This window comes from Nymphalis io, chromosome 9 (genome assembly GCF_905147045.1).
Source record: "Nymphalis io chromosome 9, ilAglIoxx1.1, whole genome shotgun sequence".
NCBI lineage: Eukaryota > Metazoa > Arthropoda > Insecta > Lepidoptera > Nymphalidae > Nymphalis > Nymphalis io.
The window spans coordinates 9279494-9304599 of NC_065896.1; the positions used below are offsets into that span (position 1 = coordinate 9279494).

A 25106-nucleotide genomic window follows, 5' to 3' on the forward strand; every position below is an offset into this window, starting at 1 on the left:
AAAAAAGTTTATATTCAATCTTTATGATCGTTTCATATCTAACTATTGTACTTGTTAATCTTGTGTAACAATGAATAGTACATAACGATCTTCTTTAATTAGATTCATGTTCAACATGAAGGTAATTTGAAATTATTATATTTTTTTTAATTTACCTGCAACAGAAGAAGACCGCTGACCACAGGTTCCTGAAACGACAAATAATATTATTAGAGAAATTAAAAAAAAAATACGATGACGGTACATTATGCGGTTACGGCTTTACTTTTAAACTTTTTTGTTTAGCAGTTGTTTAGTTAAATACTGTTTTCTCTTTCTCTCATCACAGATCCGTACGTCATATTTCGTATGACATGAAGAAGACACAACGCTGTTTAACTAATCACTCCCAAAACAAAATTTATAGGGAAACCATTAAGGCTAATGCGAAAGTAATCACAAAGATAGCTGCAATATGATAAAAAAACAATAAATTTTAATAATGAACACCAAAATGTCAATAAATGCGAATAAATACCAGGCATCGACCAACATTAAGGAGGTTGGGCGGCGCGGTTCCCGAATCGGTCATTAGTGCAAAAACGTCAAATCAAACAGAAACTTGGGCAACTGACAGAGAAACTTCTCCTTAATTGACGAGAGGGTTTGGTTGCGACGTTAAATATTATTCTAAATAAAATAGTAATTTATGAAAAAAAATGATGTCATTAACTTTTTTCCTGCCGCTGGACAGAAATTCAATCGTCTCGTTTAATTGCGCTCACAACGGTAAAAATACTTTTCCTTTTTAAATAAATTTATATTTGAAAGTAAGTTTTTATTTACTGACATTAATTATGATGTCTACTTTCAAATAACTAGATAAATAATGACTACATTTCAGTACCTAACTCGTTTCCTATCATAAAATAGGGAAAAAGTGTCACATACTGTTTAAACGTCAAAAATCATCAATATTTTCATTCAAAAAAAATCTTGTATAACTTGATATACTATATGAGTGTATATTTTGTTAACTCACAAAAAGGAGAAGATTCTTAAGTTGTTGTTGTTGAATTTTTTGAAATTCATTAATTACTTCATTTAGGAACCAATTTGGAATAATCTATTTTTGCTTTCGACATTCCCATTTGAACAAAAAACACCAAGGGTAAGGGTGAAAAATAGAAGATGATTTTTTTTATCGGCTAGAATTTTACTTGAAGCTTTTGTTTTTTAAGCCGATAATTATTTTATTACCATTCATTACTAGTATGTATTTATAATGTTTTTAAATTTTAAATATACGATATGAATGCTTAAATAAATAAAGGAAATGAATTGAATTACTTAAATCAATATTAATTGTTCATCGTAACAGCTATTTAAACACACGATTTTATCTTTTAATTTTATAATATAAAATACCTTTTCACGTTCGTTATATACCTAACTGATCCTATTCATATTGGTGTATTCATTAAAAAAAAACATTTTTAATTCGATACCTAATAATAATCAAAATTTTTAAAGTTTGTATTTTAATTACTGGTGGTAGAGCTTTGTGCAAGCTCGTCTGGGTAGGTACCACCCACTCATCAGATATTCTATCGCAAAACAGCAGTGCTTGGTATTGTTGTGTTCCGGTTTGAAGGGCGAGTGTGCCAGTGTAATTACAGGCACAGGGGACATAAAATCTTAGTTCGCAAGGTTGGTGGCGCATTGGATATGTAAGCGATGGTTGACATTTCTTACAATGCCAATGTCTAAGGGCGTTGGTGACCACTTACCATCAGACCCATATGCTCGTCCGCCTTCCTATTCTATAAAAAAAAATTGTAAATTACTTTATCTTTCCTACACTAGTAAGTATTGCTTTTTGGTATAATTTTAACATTTACTGTCAGTTTGTGTTAAAATTCAATTATTTATATGCCTATTTGCCTACTTATGTTACAATTAAAAATTAGTATTGTAAAACTAATTGTTTAACTAACAATATCAATTACAAAACAAATATTATGGATGTAAATATTAATTAGAGCGTTTCAAAATATAAATATATAAATAAACCCAAAGGTTGATTTAAAAAAATACTTTATAAGATATAATAAATTATTTAAGTCAAACAGTATTTACAGTAGCAGATAGAAAACATGCAATATATTTAATAGCGTAGAAATGTCATGCACCATAATAATTCTGTTTACATCAGCTCGATACCGGTTTACGCCCGGTTATTTAAGAGCCAAGGTCGGAGACAGGTTTAAAAGACCCGCACTAAGTACCGCACGAGACATCAGACGTCTGACGTATAAAATTCAAATTTGTCAATTCATATTTATGTCAAATTTTTTCTTCGATCTATATGATCTTGAATAAAGATGTTTTTTGCAGCTCTAGTCTTCGATTGAATATTTTTTATATGTTTAGGGAGCGCAAACTTAATATCAGTTATTGACAAGCTGCACCACGGTTTCACTGGCGTACAACGGTATGTACGTATTCCTGTGATTCGGAACGTTATGTTATTAATCATCTCTTTAAAAGAGCAAAAAGGATTTTTCGTTTAAGTCAAATCGGATTAGGTGGGAACCTGAGATTAACGCGTTCAAGCGAACAAACAAACATAAAAAAGAACAAAAAATAATAAACGATTAAACGAACGAATAAACATTCTCTTCAGCTTTATATATTAGTATAGACGGAAAAGATATGTAATGTGTGTGCAAGGCAACATTAAAAAAATCGACAACTACAGTTATAACGGACATATACATTTAGTCTAGTTTACCATAGTTTTTATCTGATATTCATGTTTCAAAATAAATCGTATTTTTTATGTTCAAAATATAATAAGAAGTCATACGGTATCAATTCTATTTATTTAAATCTAAGTGAAGAAAGACGTTTAGAAGAACATTCGAATGTTTACATTTATCTACTCGCAATTTAAGCCGAATTTAGTACAACGAAGAAAAACATTGACCGGTCCGATATATTACCGCCAAAACCCAACGGAACAACATAGCAAGCTCCAAATTGGTCTGTACATGTCCTTTTCTATTTCCAACTGACATTTACAGACTTACGTACAACACGCGACAAATGCGCCATCGCTTATATTACGCATTGTTGCAACTTATGTATGTAATTATGACACGCTCTTGCATTGTGGATTTACGAGTATATATGTTCATTCAAGCGTTGACTTGTGGTACGATTTATTCCATACATAAAACTGTAATAGAGTGGATTCTACAATTATTTATGTAAAAATTATTTTAAAAAATATTTTTTGTCAAGCCCGTAGAACATAAATAAAGGTAAACGTTTAAAAGTTTCTGAATCGTGCAGACAAGATCTGAAGTAGTTGATAGTCCTGAAGAATGCACATCATTAAAACATTTAAATGAACGATGAGGAGTACAGTAGATACAATACTCTTATTTAACTATGCAACTGAATTACTTGCGAAATTATAATTTTATTATATTTATTATATCACCAATGCTTCACCAACCTTTGTAACGAATATTTTATGTCCCTTGTGCCAGTAGATACATTGGCTCACTTACCTTCAAACCGAAATATATGAATACCAGATTTTGCTGTTGGGCTGTAGAATATATAATAAGTGGATGGTAGGTACCTACCTACCACTATGACCACCTTAACGTCGGTAAGTAGGTAGGTTGTTGTTGTGGTAGTTGGTGTTAAATTTTTTTAAAGTAAGTTATCTTTGTATTTTTTTAAGTAACACAAGAAGACAGAGACGCTATTTTACACTGGGTTTTAACAGGGAATAGTTTACAAATACAGTAGGTACTTTAACGTGAAAAGATGGAGCTAATATATGAACTAGCGAGGTTCATGTAACTGTCTTGATATGAAAGTAAGTACATATCCAAAGAGATGTAAATGTACTACGAAATGCTATATTAAAATAAAATCTTGCGTTATTTAAACATTTTTCATGCTCATGTTGCTTATTTAAATATATCGGAATAATTGTAGATGACTATTCTAAATGCATTAACAATTATCGTTACTAGTATGCGATGATATCATAGGTGTCAGTGTAGGCATAAGGCATTTGAATATTAATGTACGAATTTATGTTATCTCGTTCTACGCTAAAAATATAATCGTGACATCTAAATTATTCGAAACTATTTTTTACGACATATTATGCATTTTGTAAAAAATGTTTGTATCATAGTTGCATACATTACTTGAACATTCCTATCGATTCTATGTAAAATGTACGTACATACGTACACACACAGCATTTACTTCAAATACAATAGAAAGAAAACATTAAGGATACATTAATTTATACAATTTACAAAATATATAAAAGAAAGGTTAAAGAACAATGATCGTGTGGCATTTATGTTTTTGATTCCTTCTCGGAACCGATGTAACTTTTCGCTATACACATGTTTGATCTCTGTCGTTTCTTTTTGGGTTTCTTATTATTTATTAGAAACATCGACTACCTAATTAACGAAAAAATTTGTTAAATACCGTTATTCTAATCAAATAGGCAATAGTTCCGTTGTAGAGTTTTACCGAGATAGAATATCTCGGTAAAACTCTACAACGGAACTATTAACTCTATAACTCTACAACTCTACAAGTAGAATTTTAAAACAAAAACATTTCATACTTGGTTTGAAGTCCGGGCTTGGAGTACCTGTGCTTGTAAATACTAAAATGCAACAGTTTTTCCAAAATGTAATACAGCTTTATTTATTTTTCCTACAGTAACAGTAACAGCCTGTAAATGTCCCACTGCTGGGCTAAGGCCTCCTCTCCCTTTTTTGAGGAGAAGGTTTGGAGCTTATTCCACCACGCTGCTCTAGTGCGGGTTGGTAGAATACACATGTGGCAGAATTTCGATGAAATTAGACACATGCAGGTTTCCTCACGATGTTTTCCTTCACCGAAAAGCACGAGATGAATTATAAACAGAAATTAAGCACATGTAAATTCAGAGGTGCTTGCCCGGGTTTGAACCCACGTTCATCGGTTAAGATTCACGCGTTCTTACCACTGGGCCATCTCGACTTATTTTTCCTATTCATATATAATTTTTAATAAGTATTGTTATTTAATTATATGTTTCAAAACCGTGTGACGCACTTACGTACACTTCTATGCCGCTATATCTATAATACTTCTAATCCCAAAGGTATTGTTTTTCGTGATTTTAGTATTGTATTGTCAAATATTTTGTCTTTAAATAAATCAACTGTTTTTAAATACTCTTTGATAGTTACTCGTACATACTTAATATTGATACTGTTCAATAAAATTAAAAAAACATACACGTATGGTATAAATACGTTTAATTTAGTTCTTATATTTTACGTAATACGGATTATAATGAAGCCGATGTGGTCATATGTCGAGTTGCACAATTTTACATTTACAATATGGACTCACTTATAACTTGTAATTTGTCTGATATGTGACGAAACGAAGTAATTAAACCTGGCTTACAATTAGTTTTTGCATGCATATAATAATGACAGCTTTGTAAGGTTTTGTACGAAGCTATGGGTTTGAAGCTCTGTGCCTTATCAGTTTCATTCTTGTATAGTCCATAAATTTAGATTACTGTACAGCAACAGCCTGTAATCGTCATATTGCAAGCGTCCTGTGGAGGTTTAGAGCTTACTCCACCACGTTGCTCCACTGCGGATTGGTGTATGCGTATGTGTCAGAATTTCATCTGAAACATTCAGCTTGCAACGGATACATCCCGTTGACTTCCAAAAGAGACGATTTACGAACAAAGATTTATAAGCACCTGCAAAGCGAGTGTTGGTTACATACATTTAAATCTGCAGTGTTAATATACTCGTGTTCTATCTACTGCGACATCTCAGTTTAAATTCATTTCAAATCGCCCTATTCGTTTTATTCAAACGTTCGAGATACATTGAGTGCATACAATTCGCAACAAATAAATTATAAATATTTGTTTCACGTGTCATTTCAAATATATATTTTATATCTGCAGTGTAAATATATTTCACAAATAATACTTAAGAGTTTGCGAATCCGCTACAGAAAGATTTCTAAAGCGGTGATTCGTGAGGCATTATTTATTGCTATTAGATGAGATATATACAAATAAAAAATTACGAAATTGCTTTGAACTATTTATATGTAAAGTCTGCGGTATCTTAGTACATTTCGATGTGATTAGACATTATATAATATGATACAAACAATATTATTTGTATATGTACACGTAATCATATACATTCTAATAATATTGAAAATAAAAAGAGGTAATTTTATGACAGATCCTGTTATAGTTTATCGAATAAACAAAATCGATAAAATCTACCTTTTGTTTTGATTATCAATGACAACAAATCAATTATAGTTTTATTAGGCAGTATAATTTTAACATTTATTAATTTTTGGTTAGTTTCGAATTTAAAAACACAAATAAATAATATACAAAACATTACCTATATAAAAGCACTATACAAAACTGTAAATACCGCATCACTGAAACCACTTAGGTATATACTGTATGTATACAAAAACGATTCATTTATTGATTTATAGAAACACACATTTTTATAGAAGAAACATTACAAGAAAATTGGAAAAGTGTTGTAAAGTGAGCTGCGCGCGAATTGTTTTGAGCGGATCTTGTTGTAAAGAAAGATCGCGCGCCCACGCATCGCGCGAGGCGCGAGCTATAACGAGAGCATGTGTCGCCGGCCCTGGGGCAAGGTTGCCTGGAAAATTGCATATGATAGCAACAAGTTTTGAGAACATCTCTTCTTGTTTTCAGAATAATCATACGGTTGTATGAACAAGCACGCATGAAGTTAACTTTTAACATATACTTTTTCAATTGTGTTGTCTATTTCGTTGCGTTATTTTGAGTTACGTTGTAGTGAATATAGTAATACTTTATCTTTTAAAAATATAAAAATCTTTTTATTTATAAAATTATTTAAACCTAGAAACTGACTTTGCGTTCTCATACACTTGCGCTCATCCGAAATATTTTAACGATATTAGCAGAGAAGCAATTACAGTTCACTTTTTTTGCGATTCTTTAAAAAATATAGAAAGTATTGACGACCTTGTTGGCGTTTTGCCAGTCAACGTCAGCTGGTGAGGCGCATTCTTGACTTCATATCCTCGACACATTACTAAAGTCAAACCGATTTTTCTGTATTCATTCGCTTTACTTTGAGAATACCAACCCATCTTGTCATCGCAGGGATATAATTAAAGTCTTACCATATTATATGTTTTTAAATTATTCTACCTGATGCTAACACAGTTAATGTCAATTAATTAATTGTTATTTATATGTTCTACTGGTGGTAGGGCTTTGTGCAAGCTCGTCTGGGTAGGTACCACCCACTCATCAGATATTCTACCGCAAAACAGCAATACTTGATATTGTTGTGTTCCGGTTTGAAGGGTGAGTGAGCCAGTGTAATTACAGGCACAAGGGACATAAAATCTTAGTTCCCAAGGTTGGTGGCGCATTGGCTATAAGCGATGGTTGACATTCTTACAATGCCAATGTCTAAGGGCGTGTGGTGACCACTTACCATCAGGTGGCCAATATGTCCACCTTCCTATTCTATAAAAAAAAAAATCCATATTTGTTTGTACTTTCTGTTATCAAAAACAAAATTAATTCAATCTGTTTGTTGATAAAAAATTTAATTGCAACATTTGACCCGCATATACTATAATAAATAAATAAAAATACGGAGGGGTTTATTTCTCATTTTCCGGATTCGAACAAATACTCATAATAATCGGTTTTACATGATGATGCATTTTTATAGAATAGGTAGGCGGCTACCTATTCTATAAAAACCTTCCCTTCAAACCCCCTTCAAACCGGAACGCAACAATACCAAGTACTGTTTTGTGGTAGAATATCTGATAAGTGGGTGCCCACACAGCCCTATCGCCAGTAATCACCAGTTTTTATGTTTGAGAGGTTAGTTTGAGCGAGGTCATTAGTATTTAAGTATAAATAGATGTTATGTATTAAAAAATATAACTTAATTATCATCATACATGAAAATTTAATGTTAAACTGTATAAAGTAAAGCCTAAATTTGTCCTGATCACAAGACATTGAATTAGTAAAACCGTTTATTTAAAACATACATGTAATAAGGTGTTCAGGAACAATTGATAAAAAAAAAATCTTACCAATGTTGTAATTAAGTAAATATTGCATATTTACCCGTAGTCTTAAATTTTTTACCCGTAGTCTAAAAGAAATGTTCTGTTAATTTATTGTTGTAAAATAATTTGTTTTTATTTTGAGGCGTTAATCTTTGAGGTTGAGGTTTGAGAAATATTTTCGCGTGATATAAACTATTATACAGGCAGGCTATAGATAAACGGTTTAAGTAGTTTTGATTTTTAAGTACTACAAAACAAACTTAAGCAAACAGATTAGATAAAAAGCTACAAAATTATACAACTAACATTTAGGAAAATAGAATTGCATTATTTTTAAAAACTGTTTTTATGTTCATCTCTATCCCTTTACCAGTCGGCAACATAATTCCATATCACTACTTAAACCATAAATCTATATACGAGATTTTACTGCAAGAAAACATTAAAATTTGAAATAGCGAAACCAGTAAAGTCGAGTCGTAAACGAAATATTTTGATTAGGTTTAGGCGAACGCTTTCAATGCTTCATAAAAATATATAGTATAAACAAAAACGTGCGATACATATATTTTTTTTTTTAATTTAGACTCACGTGAAGGTTGAAAGTGAAAGAACTAGAAGGCAGCTCGTTCATTTCGATGCAACACTCAAGGATCGAATGTAAATCAGTTGTTTAATTCTGTGGAACAATTTAAATAACCCGTTACGCTCAGCCGCTTAAAATCAAAGCATAATGTGTTAAATCAATCGATAATTCGATATAACATATAATAACCAGTTTATAAACATAGATTAAATATTATATCACCCACAGTTCGTAAACCTTCTACGCAAAAACGAAATTATTAACAACAGTAAAATGATAAAAAATTAACAGAATTAATTTAAATTACAATAAAATTAATATCTACGTGAAAAATATTTTTAACATTACTATAATACAATTGTCCAATATTATATATTGTAATATAACACGTAAAAAAATGTCTGTAAGGATGTCTATCATACCATGATGCCCAACATGACGGACGTAATTCAAATGTAATTGCGAAAGAGTTAGATTATGTATTATCATGTAGTAGGGAATACTCTTTTACAGGTTACCTACCTTACCAATTATTTAATTCATAAAAATACAATAATTACTAAGCTAATTTAGGGCCAGTGAAGCGACAGGTAATTTTAAAATAAATATAATTATTTCACAATTTGCAATTGAATTTTTCGAAACTATGTCATCAACAATTATTAATTACAAAAGAGAAGGGTCTGCTGGATTACGGACTTGTTCTTAAAATAAGGAAGTTTTGCTAACAATAGTCAGCAAATTTATCAAACAAATACATAATACTAAAATGTTAAGGTATCGTCAGTAATATGTTCAAAATACATTTTATTTTAATTTGAAACATTTTGGTGTTGGTTTAATGGAGAGTAATGTCATCTTATAAATGATGACGTAATAGTTCACTCGGTCTGGACAAGATGCGAAAGTTGTAAAGCCGGTTTGAACTAGTGCGATGCGGTTACTTCTTAACCCAAAGGTTGTCCCCTTTTCGTCACCCATAGTCGTCAATTTTACAAAAACATATTAGTAAACGTATCTACAATAGAAGAATCCTTAGGCGGTATTCTATCAATCTATAAACCCGTTAAAACAATTATAAGTTAGTTGCCTTAATTATTCGATTTCTTTATTTTTTATATTTTCGAGTACATACCGTTTTGCTACTTATTGGGTGTTAACTCGTAATTATATTCTGTAATTTTATAATTACTACCTGACTAGTATTTCCTTAGAAAAAATTTAGACTAAACGTAATTTAAAAACGGTTATCCTTCAACAATGATGATGATGTTTCCTTAGTGATTTCGGCTATGGCTGCTATTCTTAAAATAAACTGGATAACTTACTAGCAGTTTTTATAACGCACAAGTGTAAGCGCTAACAAAGGTGACTCCTTTATATCCTCATTTTCATTGTCCGATGGGACGGTAATTCAACTGACTACTAAGAATTGCTTGAGAGAAAAACCCAATAACTTTTACTGACCCGACCTGGGATCATAGTAGTCTTATAACACAACCACTAAACTAACGAGACAGTTATTGTTTTAGGACTAGAAGTTAAATTAGTACATTAAATTCCATATTCAAAAACCAGGTTTGAATTTGTACATGTGATCTTTAGTTATAACAGATATACGTGTTCTATCTTCGATATCTCGACTTTGCTCGAAATCAACACTATGTAAAAGTATTTTTTTAAAGTAATCAATATACACAACCCTAAAATTGTGACTTGTGAACTCCGCCGAGTCACGGGCCGAGTCGATTGGCCACCGTGTCATCGGGGCAATGCGAATAATCGCGAAACTGTTACGAAGAAATGTCATTGCAGCCACCATAACAGTTTGTTGTATTTCATAACCAGACTTTCGGAATTTTTAGAATAATATTTATTGAGATTTTTTTACCTTATTTCATCCAAAATTCGATAAATACAATATTTAAAAAAAATCTATACAATTTCAAACATACCTTAGCTAGGCCTCTATTAAAATTCAATTTGAATGAATTAACCAAATATTTAATTATTTTATTTCCATTCGGAACATTATTCACGCATATTAAGATTCCATTCGAAATGGTTTATGAATATAATTCAAATTATAGAATTGTAACAGCTATGTTAAAGATTATGAACTGTTATGATTAGAAAGAGGGTTGTGGTATTTATGATGATGATATATTATGTAGTATATAAGCCTATATGCGAAAGAAAGAGAAAGTAGCCAATCAAGAGTCATTAAGTAATTATAATAATGTGGTAATATTACGCTCATATAATAGTGACAGCTGTCGTTAATATTAAACAATATTATAAAATTCGTATCACCCTTAAGTAACTTAATCAACGAACAGTTATATTATATTATATTTATAAATATATACATTTCTACATATGTATTTCTACATAAATACATATGTAAAATTTGATTGATGTTATCATTTAGTATGGATGTATAATTACTTTTAATATTATTTTAACACTTTTCGTCGGAAAAAAATTACCTACTAAAATTTAAACCAATACCAAAACGATCAGTTATTAATATAGATAATGTCAATATATACGTAAATATTTTATGAAATAACTTGTATTAAAAAAATACCATCGGTGAAAACAGGAATCTGTTTATTTCAACCGCAGAGAAAATATAATTTCCCAACTCATAGCAGCAGTAGCAGGTATTTTGTCTTTATTTACGGAAGCGATAGTGCCGCGTAAAGAAAAAGTGCGTACACGTCTATTATATGGAAGGCACTTAAAAATGGATACAACAACAGCGTGATATGACCAATTGCGGTGGTAGCACTACTTAAGGCAACTACCACTGCTGCTGTTTCACAAATAGATAGTTAGAGCCTAGTGGATGCAACTAAGCGAATTACGGCCAGTCAATAATAAATGATAAGTAGATGCTAGATAATGTCGGCTAGGTGAAACCAAAAATACTTTACATTTCAATTATACATGAAGAGCATCTACACTCCTATGTTGCACCTAATGCAGTTGAACATTAAAACTATATATTGTGTACCTACGTAACGTTTATATTTTGTTAATTGAAGTGCAACAAAACATAAATATATAAAAATAATATAAAATACAATAATAATAATAATTAATGCAATATGTTTGATAACTGTAATTAAAATGTAGCTGCAATACATTATTAATACGACCTTGCCTGAATGCCTAAAAAAATTTAAAGCACAAACGAAACAAGTTTCTAATTTGATACATTTGAATCTCGTTATAGTTTACATAATATTTCGCAGGATAAAAATCGCTGAAAGTAAAAAAGTAATGCAGATTATAATTTTTAAATTAACATTCGCTTTAATAAAAATAAAAAAATATATTTTTTGAGAAGTTAATTTTAAATTAGACGCTTAATGAATACGTCTTCAGTTCTGGGAATTACATTTTCTTAACTACGATCACCATCTTCATGTTGATGTATTTAAGTGGCACATTAAGATATTTCCGTGTTATTTGAACCGCAATATTAAGTATACCTGACTTGTTGCAGCTGTGCTATACTATTGTTAGCGCTAATAAATATAAATAAGTGAAGAAAACTAATTGATTTGGCGTTGTATCGGAGCACATTACTATTTTAGATATCAGCATATGAGTCAATATTACAGTCTCGTTGTATATAATGAAATAATAGTAAATATTAATATTTATCGACACAAAATGTCTGACTTAAAATTGCTGGGAATAAAAAAAAGGAAATTATATATAGTAAGCCTTTGTGGCAGACTAGTGCCTGAAATTAGTTTAAAGAAAAAAACTTTGTAATACAATCTTAGTAACGGCAGTTCTTTTCCCTGAAACAGTATTCTCGTAACGATTACAAAAAAGTTTCCGTTAAAACGCGTATTTATTGCAACCACTAATACATCAATGAAGCGATAAAATACAGACTAGTAATAAACGGTACAACACAATACGTTGCTTACTGTCGTTTCAGACAGAGCTCGCGAAGCGGAGTTCAAATCTCATTACAGTATGTTATGCTATGGTTTCGTGGCAAAGGCCACGGCCATACGGTGCTATTTGATTTATCCAACAAATATAGAAAAAATACTACAATATAAGATTTTAAAGCCCTGAAATGAATTCATAGAAAAATAAGAGAAGTATAATTTGATCGGTGACTATAAATTTATAAACATGAATTAAATTATTATAAATATATTTACAGTATGATTATAAACATTTTTAGAGTCATTTAAAAATTCCAATTTGGTACTAACAATCTAATCTAAAAAGTAATTGAATATTTAACAAGGCCAATAATATACAAAAACGATTATAATTCAAGGTTAAATTATTACAATTTTTACTTCTGGAGTTCGTATACATACATTTGTTGCAATATACATATGTATAATGTTGGAATGACAAACATAACAGGTAAATGGGAAATAAAGTTAGATGTAAAATTATGTTAATGTTATCATTTAATATGTTTGTTACCACTAGGTTTTTTAATCATAAGTACTATATAATGTAAGTTTTGTTTGTAAAACCAAAAACAATAATCCGTATCAAAGGAACTTATGATAATTGCATAGACTTTGGAGTTATATTTTTATTGTACATGTAAGTAATTGATGGTTCGGGTGCTTTCGAAGCAAACGCTGCCAAAACTATAATAGACACAATACAAAGCGTTGTATGTAAGTTTTTTATATAACATACCTCTAAAATATCTACAACAGACTGCCAAAGTATAATCATATTAAAGTCCATTTTATTCGTCATGCAGCAGGATTAATAAATATTTATAAAAAACAAATAATACATTGATTGTGAGACGTTTTCTTTAACTTGTCATTCCCGCCAAAGGTTCGATTCCCACCCAGTGACAGACATTTGTGTGCATGAACATGTCTGTTTGTCCTGAGTCTGGGTGTAATTATCTATATAAGTATGTATTTAAAAAAGAATAGTAGTATATGTAGTATATCAGCTTGTACTATGGAAACCAGATAGGTTTCCATAGTACAAGCTCTGCTTAATTTGAGATTAGTTATGTGAATAATGTCCTATGATATTATTATTATAATATTCGTGGCTTACATAATATGTTAAAAATAACATGTTAAACGTTCCAACGGAAAAACCAACTACGCGAAGACCGGGTAGTAATATCACAAATAGGTTGTACATGAATACAAGTCAAGGTCAGGTGCGTCAGATAAGTCTTGTTGAGATAAAACTTACTTTCACTTTAAAATGCTTCTTAGCTTGAACTTTTGAATCGTGAGTATTCATTGTTGGAGCAAGAAGAGTGGACCTTTATACACATTACGAAATGATTAATAACAGTAATTTATGTAATAGAGCAAGCATATTATGTGAAACACACGATAATAATTTCATTTACCTTATCTAATAAAAAGTACCTATTTATTAGATAAGATTCACTTACTTTTTTTTAAAGATAAACAACCCGTTGTCGTCTAACGTAAAATTAACCAAATATGCAACAAATTATGAAGAAAAATATGAATCGATAAAATAATTATATTAGAAAATGACCTGATATTGTAGTGTATGGACTCGGTATGGCCGAGGATATAGAACGTGTGGATTTAACCGAAGGTCGCACGTACAAATCCGGACAAACACCACCTTTTTTTTACGCTGGAAAAACGCATTACACGTTTCCCCCACGGGAAAAGTGGGGGGGTATGTGGGGCTCGCCAGTGTCAAAGGCGCCGAGTGCGCCCCGAACATCGGAATACCCACTAAAAAACCAGCGGTACCCTTTCAGTCTTAACGAGGAGCGCCACAGGATAGCTTTCGCATGCTACCGTGGAGGACAAACACCACCTGTCAATCAATTATAGTTCATCTCATTCTCGGTGGAGACACTAGAATAACCTGAATGAGTTGGAAGTAATTCTAATACATATCTATCCTTTAACCCGCAAGCCGAGATGGCCTAGTGGTTAGAACGCGTAAATCTTAACCGATGATCGTGGGTTCGAACCCGGGTAAGCACCACTGTATTTTCATGTGCTTAATTTGTGATTAAAATTCATCTCGTGCTTGACGGTGAAGGAAAACATCGTGAGGAAACCTGCATGTGTCTAATTTCATTGAAATTATGTCACATGTGTATTCTACCAACCCGCATTGGAGCAGCGTGGTGGAATAAGCTCTAAACCTTCTCCTCAAAATGGAGAGGAGGCCTTAGCCCAGCAGTGGGACATTAACAGGCTGTTACTGATTACTGAACCCGCTATGTAAACGTATAAAAAAACTATAACCCTAGTACCTTTGCCTAGCAGTAGGATTTTTTTTTAATAAAAAAAATATAACTTACCTCACACACGCTTTTATTGTTTAAATATGATACGAATACATGGGAGGTGGGTCGACAAACCAACACCGACATTTGCCACGTCTCGATGAATCAATTGTCTCGAAATGACCCCGTGTCCGGACTGACAAATAGCTGTTCACGGGACTGATTTATGTGGGAGACTGTTCCCACTATGATTTTCACTTTTAAAATTTTGAAATCGGGTTTCGTCTTATAAAATCAATTAGTATTATCAATTCTTTATTATTTATGAAGATAATAAAACCTTAAAGCTATGTGGCTATTCCGGGTTTTTGATTTAAAATATTTTTTTTTTTCTATGTTATTGGCAGGCGGACAAGCAAATGCGACACCTGATGGTAAGTGGTCACAACCGTCGAAATAATAACTATTCCTCATATCGTCAATGCGCTACCAACTTTTGGAATTGGACATGTTATGTTCCTTGTGCCCATAGTAACACTGGTACATGTATGAAAGTGAAGCTTAATTCAAAAATATTATTTAGTATATATCTATAAATACACTTTAAATTATGATAAGAGGATAATTATTTGTATGAAATCCTACGTTATTTTTTCACATAATACAGTTAAGAAAAAGCATTACCACAAATTCTTAGTTCAAAGAAAATGTATCTACTATAAATGCTATTTTGAGATTATACTGAGAAGCAGACGTTCGGTATAATGTGAACGAACTCTTACTACGCACGAATCTTGTTTTTTCCGGTTTAAAAAAAGGAAATTACTGCAATTGATTTACAATAATGTTCTATTATCTTTTAAGATTGTTTATACCTAATTTAAACAATGTAACCGCTAGTAATAAAAAATATTATATAAAGTAACATTATATTTATTTCTGCAGAACATCCAACAAAAGTAACAATAATAATAGTACATATAACACATCAAATAAATGAATATAGTTATTATATATGGTAGACAGTTACAAAATAAAAATTAACTACGCGCTTAGTACAGTGTTATTTTAATATAACAACAATCACTGTTGTCTATTTTTATAAAACGAGTATCAAAAAAGCAGAAATTACGTCAAAATACTCACCGGACTCTGACTTTTTAGTAATTTTCGTTGACCTAGAAACATAACCTTTGAAGATTATTAATTTAAGAGGTCTACTACATACTAACAATTGCGTCAACTAATATGTACCATTATATAACCACCACGATATACCTAAACGTTACTTTGTTCCTACTTATACGTGTTAAAGATGACAAAAAAAAAACAGTTAGTTTAGAAAACGCATTCAAACTTTAAGTATAATATTATGTAATAACACTTTCAGACATTGCAAACGAATCGTGACACGGTATTTGCCAAGTATTTAAAGTTACCTGCAAATATTTCTATTTCCACCGAAACCTAATAAGCCGTGATTATTGACGCATTCAAAACTTTTTCAGTAATTTAATTTTTTTTTGCATTATATTAATGGCATTGTGATCGAAAATTCTAAAGCCATTAACAGTACTAAGTAGGTAAATAACTATAATGTTAGTCTTTGTTATAAAAATATTGTTTAGATTAGCATCTTTATTCGTCATGGCCGTGAGAATTTTTCACGTAATTTTATTGCTTGCTGGTCAATAATTTCAATTGTATATTATTGTACAATATTAAACTTTTTTAATATGTGGTGTGCTACTGAATTTCTTCATTTTATGATCTCATTTCAAGAAAGCGCTCAGTTCATATTTGTCTCAAGAAATGTTTGCTTAGAATAAAATAATGTAAATTAAATTACAAATATAGCGCACAATATAGACATTTACGGCCTTAATTATAATCGTAATTTACCGAGTGATAAGTTAAACAATGATGGGTCTTCTTTCGAATGTCATATCAATAATGACAGAAAGAGCGAAATCAGTGTTTAACTAAACAGCCGCTAAGCAACATTAAACGTATGGTCGTTATTTTTAAATAAAATGTGAATTGCTTTTAATTATTTAATAATAAATGTGTCAATACTCTAATTGCATATAATTAAACCATGGATGTGCATTGTGCAAATTATTATTATGCCAATAATTAAATATTCCAATTAATAAAACACAAACTAGTTACTGACTTATTATAGATCTTCATTCCAGGGGCAGAACAGTCGTAAAATTTTGGTATAATATAAAGACCAATTAAAAGAGAATAGTATTTTATTTTTGTTTAGAATTACCTACTCATTTCATCCACGTAATTCATTAATGAGTTCAACGGTTAAAACAAAAAGCGACTTAATTAATCCAATCCAATTATTTTCTCATACATTATTAGCTTCGGTGGCGGTAGACAATTCATTTGAAACTGTTTTCTTTGAGGCGTAGATAATCAGGAATAGATTGCACGTTTCTTCAACGAATGCTCAGCTGATTGAATAATTCGTAACGGTGCACGGCCCATGTAAACGTAACAATTAAACGTAACACGAGTAATCATTTTTAATTATTTAATCTATAGCTAAGTTGACAATGTAATAGAATAGGTCACAGATAACACAATGTTATTTAAATGTGTTCATTAATTAGTTTTATTTAATCTATAATAGACAGTACGTAATTAAATTTAGTTTTTGCAAAAGACAATTTAATTACATAAAAAAAGATTTGTAAACTATTTCCTTTTTATTATTCTAACTGTCGCCACATTTTTCACACAATATCAACAAAACATGCCTCATTTATATTATATTCTTACGAAAAGATAGCATTATTTCTCAAACTGTAACGTCTTCCTTAGAATAAAAATCATTTTTTTTTAAATATAATAGCAAGGCGGACGAGCATATGGGCCAACTGATGGTAAGTGGTCACCAACGCCCTTAGACATTGGTATTGTAAAAAATGTCAACCATCGCTTACATAGCCAATGCGCCACCAACCTTGGGAACTAAGATTTTATGTCCCTTGTGCCTGTAATTACACCGGCTCACTCACCCTTCAAACCGGAACACAACAATATCAAGTACTGCTGTTTTGCGGTAGAATATCTGATGAGTGGGTGGTACCTTCCCAGACGAGCTTGCACAAACCTACCACCAGTGGAGCCCTACCAAAAGTACATTATTGAATAGTATTATCCTATAAATTATTTCTAGAGTTTTACTTCCTAAATTTAATATTACCTAAAAGGGTAATTAATGGATTATTAATGATCATTACAGCAGTTTATATCATAAACATCATTATTACGATAATTCAATTGAAATGGTTTGATTTACGCTTTATTTGAGGAAACGTTAAGAAAGTAACGAGGAAGCGCTCATAACTGTTACGAAAAGTTATAAAAACTGAGAGTTCTACATATTAACTGTACTTTACTTATTAGTTCTATAGGAAGTGTTAATTATTCTTTTTAGCATTGGTTTTCAGCTGGTTTGCAGACAAATATTTATTCTTCCATTGAAAGTTCACTCCACGTGTGATTGTAATCTAACAATATATTTAAATCATTCAAAATTTCAGATTATCACATATTATATCAAATACTTCTTCTCAACACAACTTCTTTAAAACAACATAACATATCAATGAGAGTAATATTTAATTTAAAAGTTTACTATGTTAATAGTAAAAAGCAGTTGACCGTGACCGCAAGATTAGTGTCAATTCGGAGTCGACGCAACGATTACATTACTTTTTACTGTTTTTATCTTTAACTACTAAGTATTGTATAATCTATAGTTTTTTGCAATTTAATACTTTAGTGTTCTCTCGAATGAATGAAGTTGAATGAATAGATTTGTTCTTGCAAATTTATCTAAGCTACCTGCATTTTGCTCATTTTTAATATATAATTACTACTGTATAGTGGTTACAAATATGTTGTATTTTTCTTGACACATTTATTTAAATTAGTTTTGTAAATTTGAATATTTTGTAAATTGTGAACAAAAGAATAACATCTTTATTTCAGCTAGTCGGTCATAAGAAATCAATCTGATTACTGTAAAAGGTGTCACAAATAACGTTAAAATTGTTTCTGATAAGTCTATCAGAGCATAACCAAAATTTTCTAAATAATTTGATTTTATAGACAAAAACACCAATACTTTTTTATTATTCATTTATATAGATTAGTAATGATCGCCCGCGGCTTCGACCGCATGTTAGGTAAGGGGGGAAATGTTGATGTTGTGGGGAGGGATTGTTACAAAAAGAAGCCTATGGGGTTTAAGCTTGCTTCATATCAAATTTCATCAAAATTGTTTTAATATTCTTGCCCTGGAAGCGTAACATACAGACAGAGATGCTTATGCAATTACTTATGAATTTATAATATTAGTATCGTTTTGAGTAAAATTGTAAATGTGAAGGCAAACTAATAAGAGTAATAATCAGTTCCAATATTATACAAAGTAACCGCAAATAATTGTTTATGTTAACGATTACTCACGAACGTTTTTTTAATAGTTTTCTAATAATTTATTTTATATTTTCTGTATTTCTCAACATAAACAATTATCAGCAGCGGTTGCTTGATATAATATTAAAACAGTTTATTACTTTTAACCATGGTAATATTAAATGTTAATCTACATACCTATCTAAATAACGTATACAGGCTGTAACAAATGTCATAATAGTTTACAATTCATCAACGATAAGGCCGAATTTATATAAATTAGCTACTTAATACTTGACACTGTACAATGTATTCTATTGTCAAAAAGTCTAATTTATCAGGACTAAAATTATTGCTTTCTCTTTCTTATATTTGGAAAGACAGGGTGACAGCAAGACAAATTTTTATCGTTTTAGATATTATGTGCAACAGATTCACCATCCATGTTACTACTATAATCGCCTGTTCTATGGAAAAGTGCCTGGTATATCATCATGATATGGTATGCGGGTTTAGAGGATATGTAGTTCAATCAACAGTACATCACGCCATAATTTGCGTTGATAACATACAATTAAATTTCATTCCTACTATTGAACTCATTATACTTTGTCAACCGACACTAAGTGGATATTTACTAAGGGGCCTAATTACACCTTGGAGTCCACAGTTTTCCTCGTAGAAAGTAGAACGTGAAAATGTGGTTTATTGAACCTACTTAGCTTTTTATTATTGTGTCTAATTTACTATCAATATGATTTAATTGTACCTAAACGTTATTAGTGTTTTTTAAAATAGCAATTAAACGAAATAATAAGATAATAATAATAGAATAAGCTCCTATATAAGGCCTTTAGCCCAGCCGTGGGACATTCACAGGCTGTTACGGAATTAAACGAAAAATGTTTTTCTGACTTTTACGATGCTTATAATACATTATAATAATTCAATGCAAGTTAAAATACGTTACTAATAAAATATTTTATCATATATTTGACTTATTATATTTATAATATTTTTAACGCATTTTAAAGTAGTCTACGAATTTCAGCACCAAAAATGGGTTCGCTCTGTATAAAATCCCGCTAATCGTTTGATTTTTGATTGGATTATGTTAGAGGATGACAAAAACTCGGTTTTATACTTAGGGGTGCCCCCTACCCGTCTTAGACCGTGAGCGTTAGCCGCCATTTTGAAAAACGTATTTTTGCAAATTAATAAAAACAGAAACGTTAAAAACAGAAGAGAACTTTTTTGTAGAGAATAAAATTTTCCATCTATTTTACAACATATACACATCGAAAAATCGATAGCGGGATTTTATGCAGAGCGAATGTCTAAAAATTTTGGACTAATATATACTTATGTAATATAATTATAAAATTCACATTACAGTTACAAATAAAACATAATATTCAATTACTATTTATACAGTCGTTTAGTTAATGGTACCTAATGCTGCAATATAATTAGAGAAATGACCGGTATGTATGGAATGCGGCAATATCTTTGACAGTTACCCAGTGATCTTGGCCGAATAGCAGCACGTAGATTTTATTTCAACAGGTTCAACATTACGTAGCTTTATTTTTTTTTAATGACAGATTAAATATATAACTTCAACATAAAAATGCTACTACAAAACCTATCGACTGAAAATTGTATCTTTGTTTATAAAGATAAATAAAATCTTTATAATAGTTTTGTTTGTTTCAAAAACAATTATTAAACGTAAATTACTCTTCAACAAAATTATAAGTATATTAAAAAATAGTTAATTCTACTCATTCATCCTATTTAAACAAACAATTTACTGTTGCAAAAATACCGCCAATATTTGATAGACATTCTATAATTTTTCGCAAAGTCATTAAAGTTGAAATAGCACAACTCAGAAGTACCTCTATGTGAAGATATTCCCGTGTAGCATAAAGTGCGCTATTTCTTCCGGTTGAAAGAAAAAATCTTTTTAATGTTAATATAGTATATAATTAGATAGACAGCTCATAGCCCAAACCAAACTAGCAAAGCAGAATAACTGAGATTTTATTTTATTTTATGAATACGCATATATAAAAGAAATGTTTTGAGAAAAATTGCTAAGTATTTGTAAGTACTACTTTAGACAACTCTTTCTTAAATTGATTATCATGAATATACTTCCGTTCCGTTAGAATAATCTTCTTTTACATTTAATGACCTTACATATCAATGAAATACACATTTTTAATCAAAATGATTCCCAAAAACACACTTTACGCCATTTTTTTTTTTTTTATTGAATAGGAAGGTGGACGAGCATATGGGCCACCTGATGGTAAGTGGTCACCAAACGCCCTTAGACATTGGCATTGTAAAACATGTCAACCATCGCTTATAGCCAATGCGCCACCAACCTTGGAAACTAAGATTTTATGTCCCTTGTGCCTGTCATTACACTGGCTCATTCACCCTTCAAACCGGAACACAACAATATCAAGTATTGCTGTTTTGCGGTAGAATATCTGACGAGTGGGTGGTACCTACCCAGACGAGCTTGCACAAAGCCCTACCACCAGTAAAAGCCATTTATATTAATTATAACATTTCACGACATACTAGATTTATACTCCCGCGGAAATAACAGAAAACTTTAGGTAAAGCCAAATTCGGCGCTAGATCTCTCTCCGAGCATGGAAATAATGTGTGTTGCGATCAAGATTGTGTACCAACCATTTGGCTAATCTTCAATATTTGCCATCGTTTTCAAAATTTTGTAAGGAGAACAGATGAGAACAAATACTAGGATTTATAATTGGTATCAATCCAACACAGTTGCGGGATGATGATAGTTTATATACGTATTAACTTTACCGAGTTCGGGATAACCAAAAGTCAATTGAGTAGTCCCAAGTTTGGATAGAGAATACACTGTGAACAATGATGTACCTACCTAAGTTTCTTTAGACTGTTACAATAGTTATAGATACTAGTTTGAATTTCAATCGAGCCGCACTTCCGCTTACATTGCAAACTTTGATATATATTTATACATATAGATTCAATTGATTGTTTAAATTAAAATATTTACATTTTTTTAACTATGACGACGTATTTACGTAATATAATATTACTATCACACGACAAACTTATTTAATAAGGCACATTTACTATTAACTTTATTAATTAATATTTAAGTAACCGCGTTTTTTTTGGATCTGCAAAGATTGAAGTTGAGCTATTTATTTAATTATTTTTATGCAACAATATTTAACATAAAAAAATCTGAGCCATAATAAGAACGCCAAAAATGTTAAAGCATGATATAACAAAGCAAATTAGAACAATCAAATCGTATTGAACAATAATGAAACGCTCAGTATCGCAATAATTTATAAACAGTGCATGTTAACAACAACAGTTGAAACAAGTTATGTGGACAGTATTGAACTTACAGAAAAAATGCAAGTTAGCTTCTATGTTTAAGTAAATAAGGATCAATGGTGCGCAAGTATACTCGCAGTAAAAAGTACTTACAAGTTATTGATTATGTAAGGAATATGCTGAAACGATTCGATATTATCAATTGGGCTTAAGACTGTTTAGGGTAAATTTTATATCGTTGCTAAACGAAATATCAATTTCGTAACAAACGGATCGGATCATTGACCATCACCTACAGGCTTGAATTAATTGGTTATGATCACTCATAAAACTCATTCATTGATTTATTTACAATTCTTTTAAATATTATTATAATAAATTTGAAAATGTAAAAACTAATTTTATAGATATATGTATCTCTTGTTGTTGTCGCGATAAATTTTAATCAATATTGCTCCACTTTTAACATTTAAGTTAAAATATTTCCTTAAACACCGTATGCTTAAAACTATTATTATTCATATTAATAATACATAATCAAATAATTTGAAACATAATATAGTTCCAACAATTGTTATAAGTTATTAAACTAAGTGGAATTTAAAATATATGAATAGTAATATAAATAATTAGATATTATACGTATTTATTTTAATGGATATAGAACAATGTAATAAAATTATTTAGGTATCTGAAGATTGCATTAGATAAAAACAAGTTTGATAAAAGAGAAGAAAATGTAAACGTCGCTGTTCGATTTAAGATAGCAAATGGTTACCATTGTGTCTACAGACACACAAGACTTGCATTTCAAAGAGGCGTAATATTAAAATGCAAACATTTTACGTAATTGCGTGTTAAACCTGTAGGTACGCGTGGAGCGCTATTCTTTGTATGATTAGATATTTTTTTGTTCGATTACTTAACCTCATATCATAGCTTGTTTCTCAATATTTCATGTTCATATATTATCAAAAGTATGTTAGATACCTATGTAAATGTATTTAGTGGTGATATGTTTTTAGTGTAAAAAACTACAAACGATTATATTATGTTTTTGGTATTTTTAGTTGTTTATCAATATATATCTTTTTTATTACTTTTATTTATATTTTGGAGTGACTAATATTCCGCATGTTAAGTTATCATGTAATCCTGATATGCAGAGTAACAAAGTCTATAGTTCTTAATCATATTATATAAACAAGACTCATTTTTTTATATTGGCTCCCTAATAAAAAAATGCACATTTACATTAAGTTAACTTTAACAAACGTTATTCAATTATTTAACAGTTTGTTTTTAAAAATTCACAACATTTACTTTCCGAATTTAATACACGACACAAAAAAAAACAACTGTAATAACATACTAGAGAAATTGACAATTCACCAACGCAAGCTTTGTCGAGATAAAAATTCGAATAACAAAACATTTTTATCAGTACAAACACCAATACCAACCTGAGAATTGATGACCGGTAACAACGATGTTTCTCTAAACAAATGACACAGCTGATTAAAATATTTTTTTCGCGTGATAACAAATGCAAATACAATATTTTACCGATATTTTATTGCCAAATCACTTTCACTGATTTTTTAAACAAAATCGCGAGATTTTAAAAGTTTATGAAGTTTACGTAAATATTTACGCGGTGTATGGAAACGGAGGCGCGCAGCCCAGCCTGGCTCTCAGTTATTACTGAGTTGAAACTTGGAACTTGGAACTTGGTCGAAACGTAGTTGCTTTGAATATACTACATTTGTGTGGACATGGACATACAACCGTACAGATTTGGACAATTTAAGCTAACAGTTTCATTGTATGATACAATTTGTGTCATATTTTCCTGTTCTATTTATAACAATTTAATATAATCATGACAAAGTATTGATCATTATTATTGAATAAACCGTTTGCTTGTTATCTTTTTTTCATATTCAAGAGTATCACAAAACAGAAATTCTTACTATTTCTTAATTTCAGTTTGATAGCCCAATTTATAAAAGCTTTATTTTCATTACATAACATTTTAAATGTATTGGTGATTTAGAAAAGTGCCGAAACTTTTTTCTTACGTAAATTATAATTTTTTTATTTACAATAACAAAAAGGATATCGAGAAAAATTGTCTATCGATTTGTATCGTTTTTGTACATTTACTTCATATTTTAAGTTTAAAATACATCATTTATCGAATGTGCAATTTCAAAGTTGTTTGCAAACAGTACAGGCTGATACATATATTGCTCCATTTTTTATTTACAAGTCGGGACTTAGGTA

General features: G+C 30.6%; 1 protein-coding gene across 2 annotated transcripts in view; it reads right to left on the minus strand.

Moving 5' to 3' along the window:
- The window catches only part of LOC126770534 (extracellular serine/threonine protein CG31145), a 74420-nt gene extending 49914 nt beyond the window's left edge, over positions 1-24506 (minus strand). The window contains exons 1-2 of one of the 2 annotated variants that reach the window (XM_050489968.1): positions 24284-24506; positions 156-188 (exon numbers count right to left, since the gene is read on the minus strand). Coding sequence is in view for 1 of the 2 variants with exons in the window: in XM_050489967.1 (XP_050345924.1) it covers positions 156-188; positions 6471-6508 (71 nt within the window). In the remaining variant the exon portion in view is untranslated. Of the gene's footprint in view, positions 1-155; positions 189-6470; positions 6524-24283 lie in introns of those variants that run through there. The other variant, XM_050489967.1, reaches the window with a different exon arrangement.
- Positions 24507-25106: the final 600 nt, after the last annotated feature.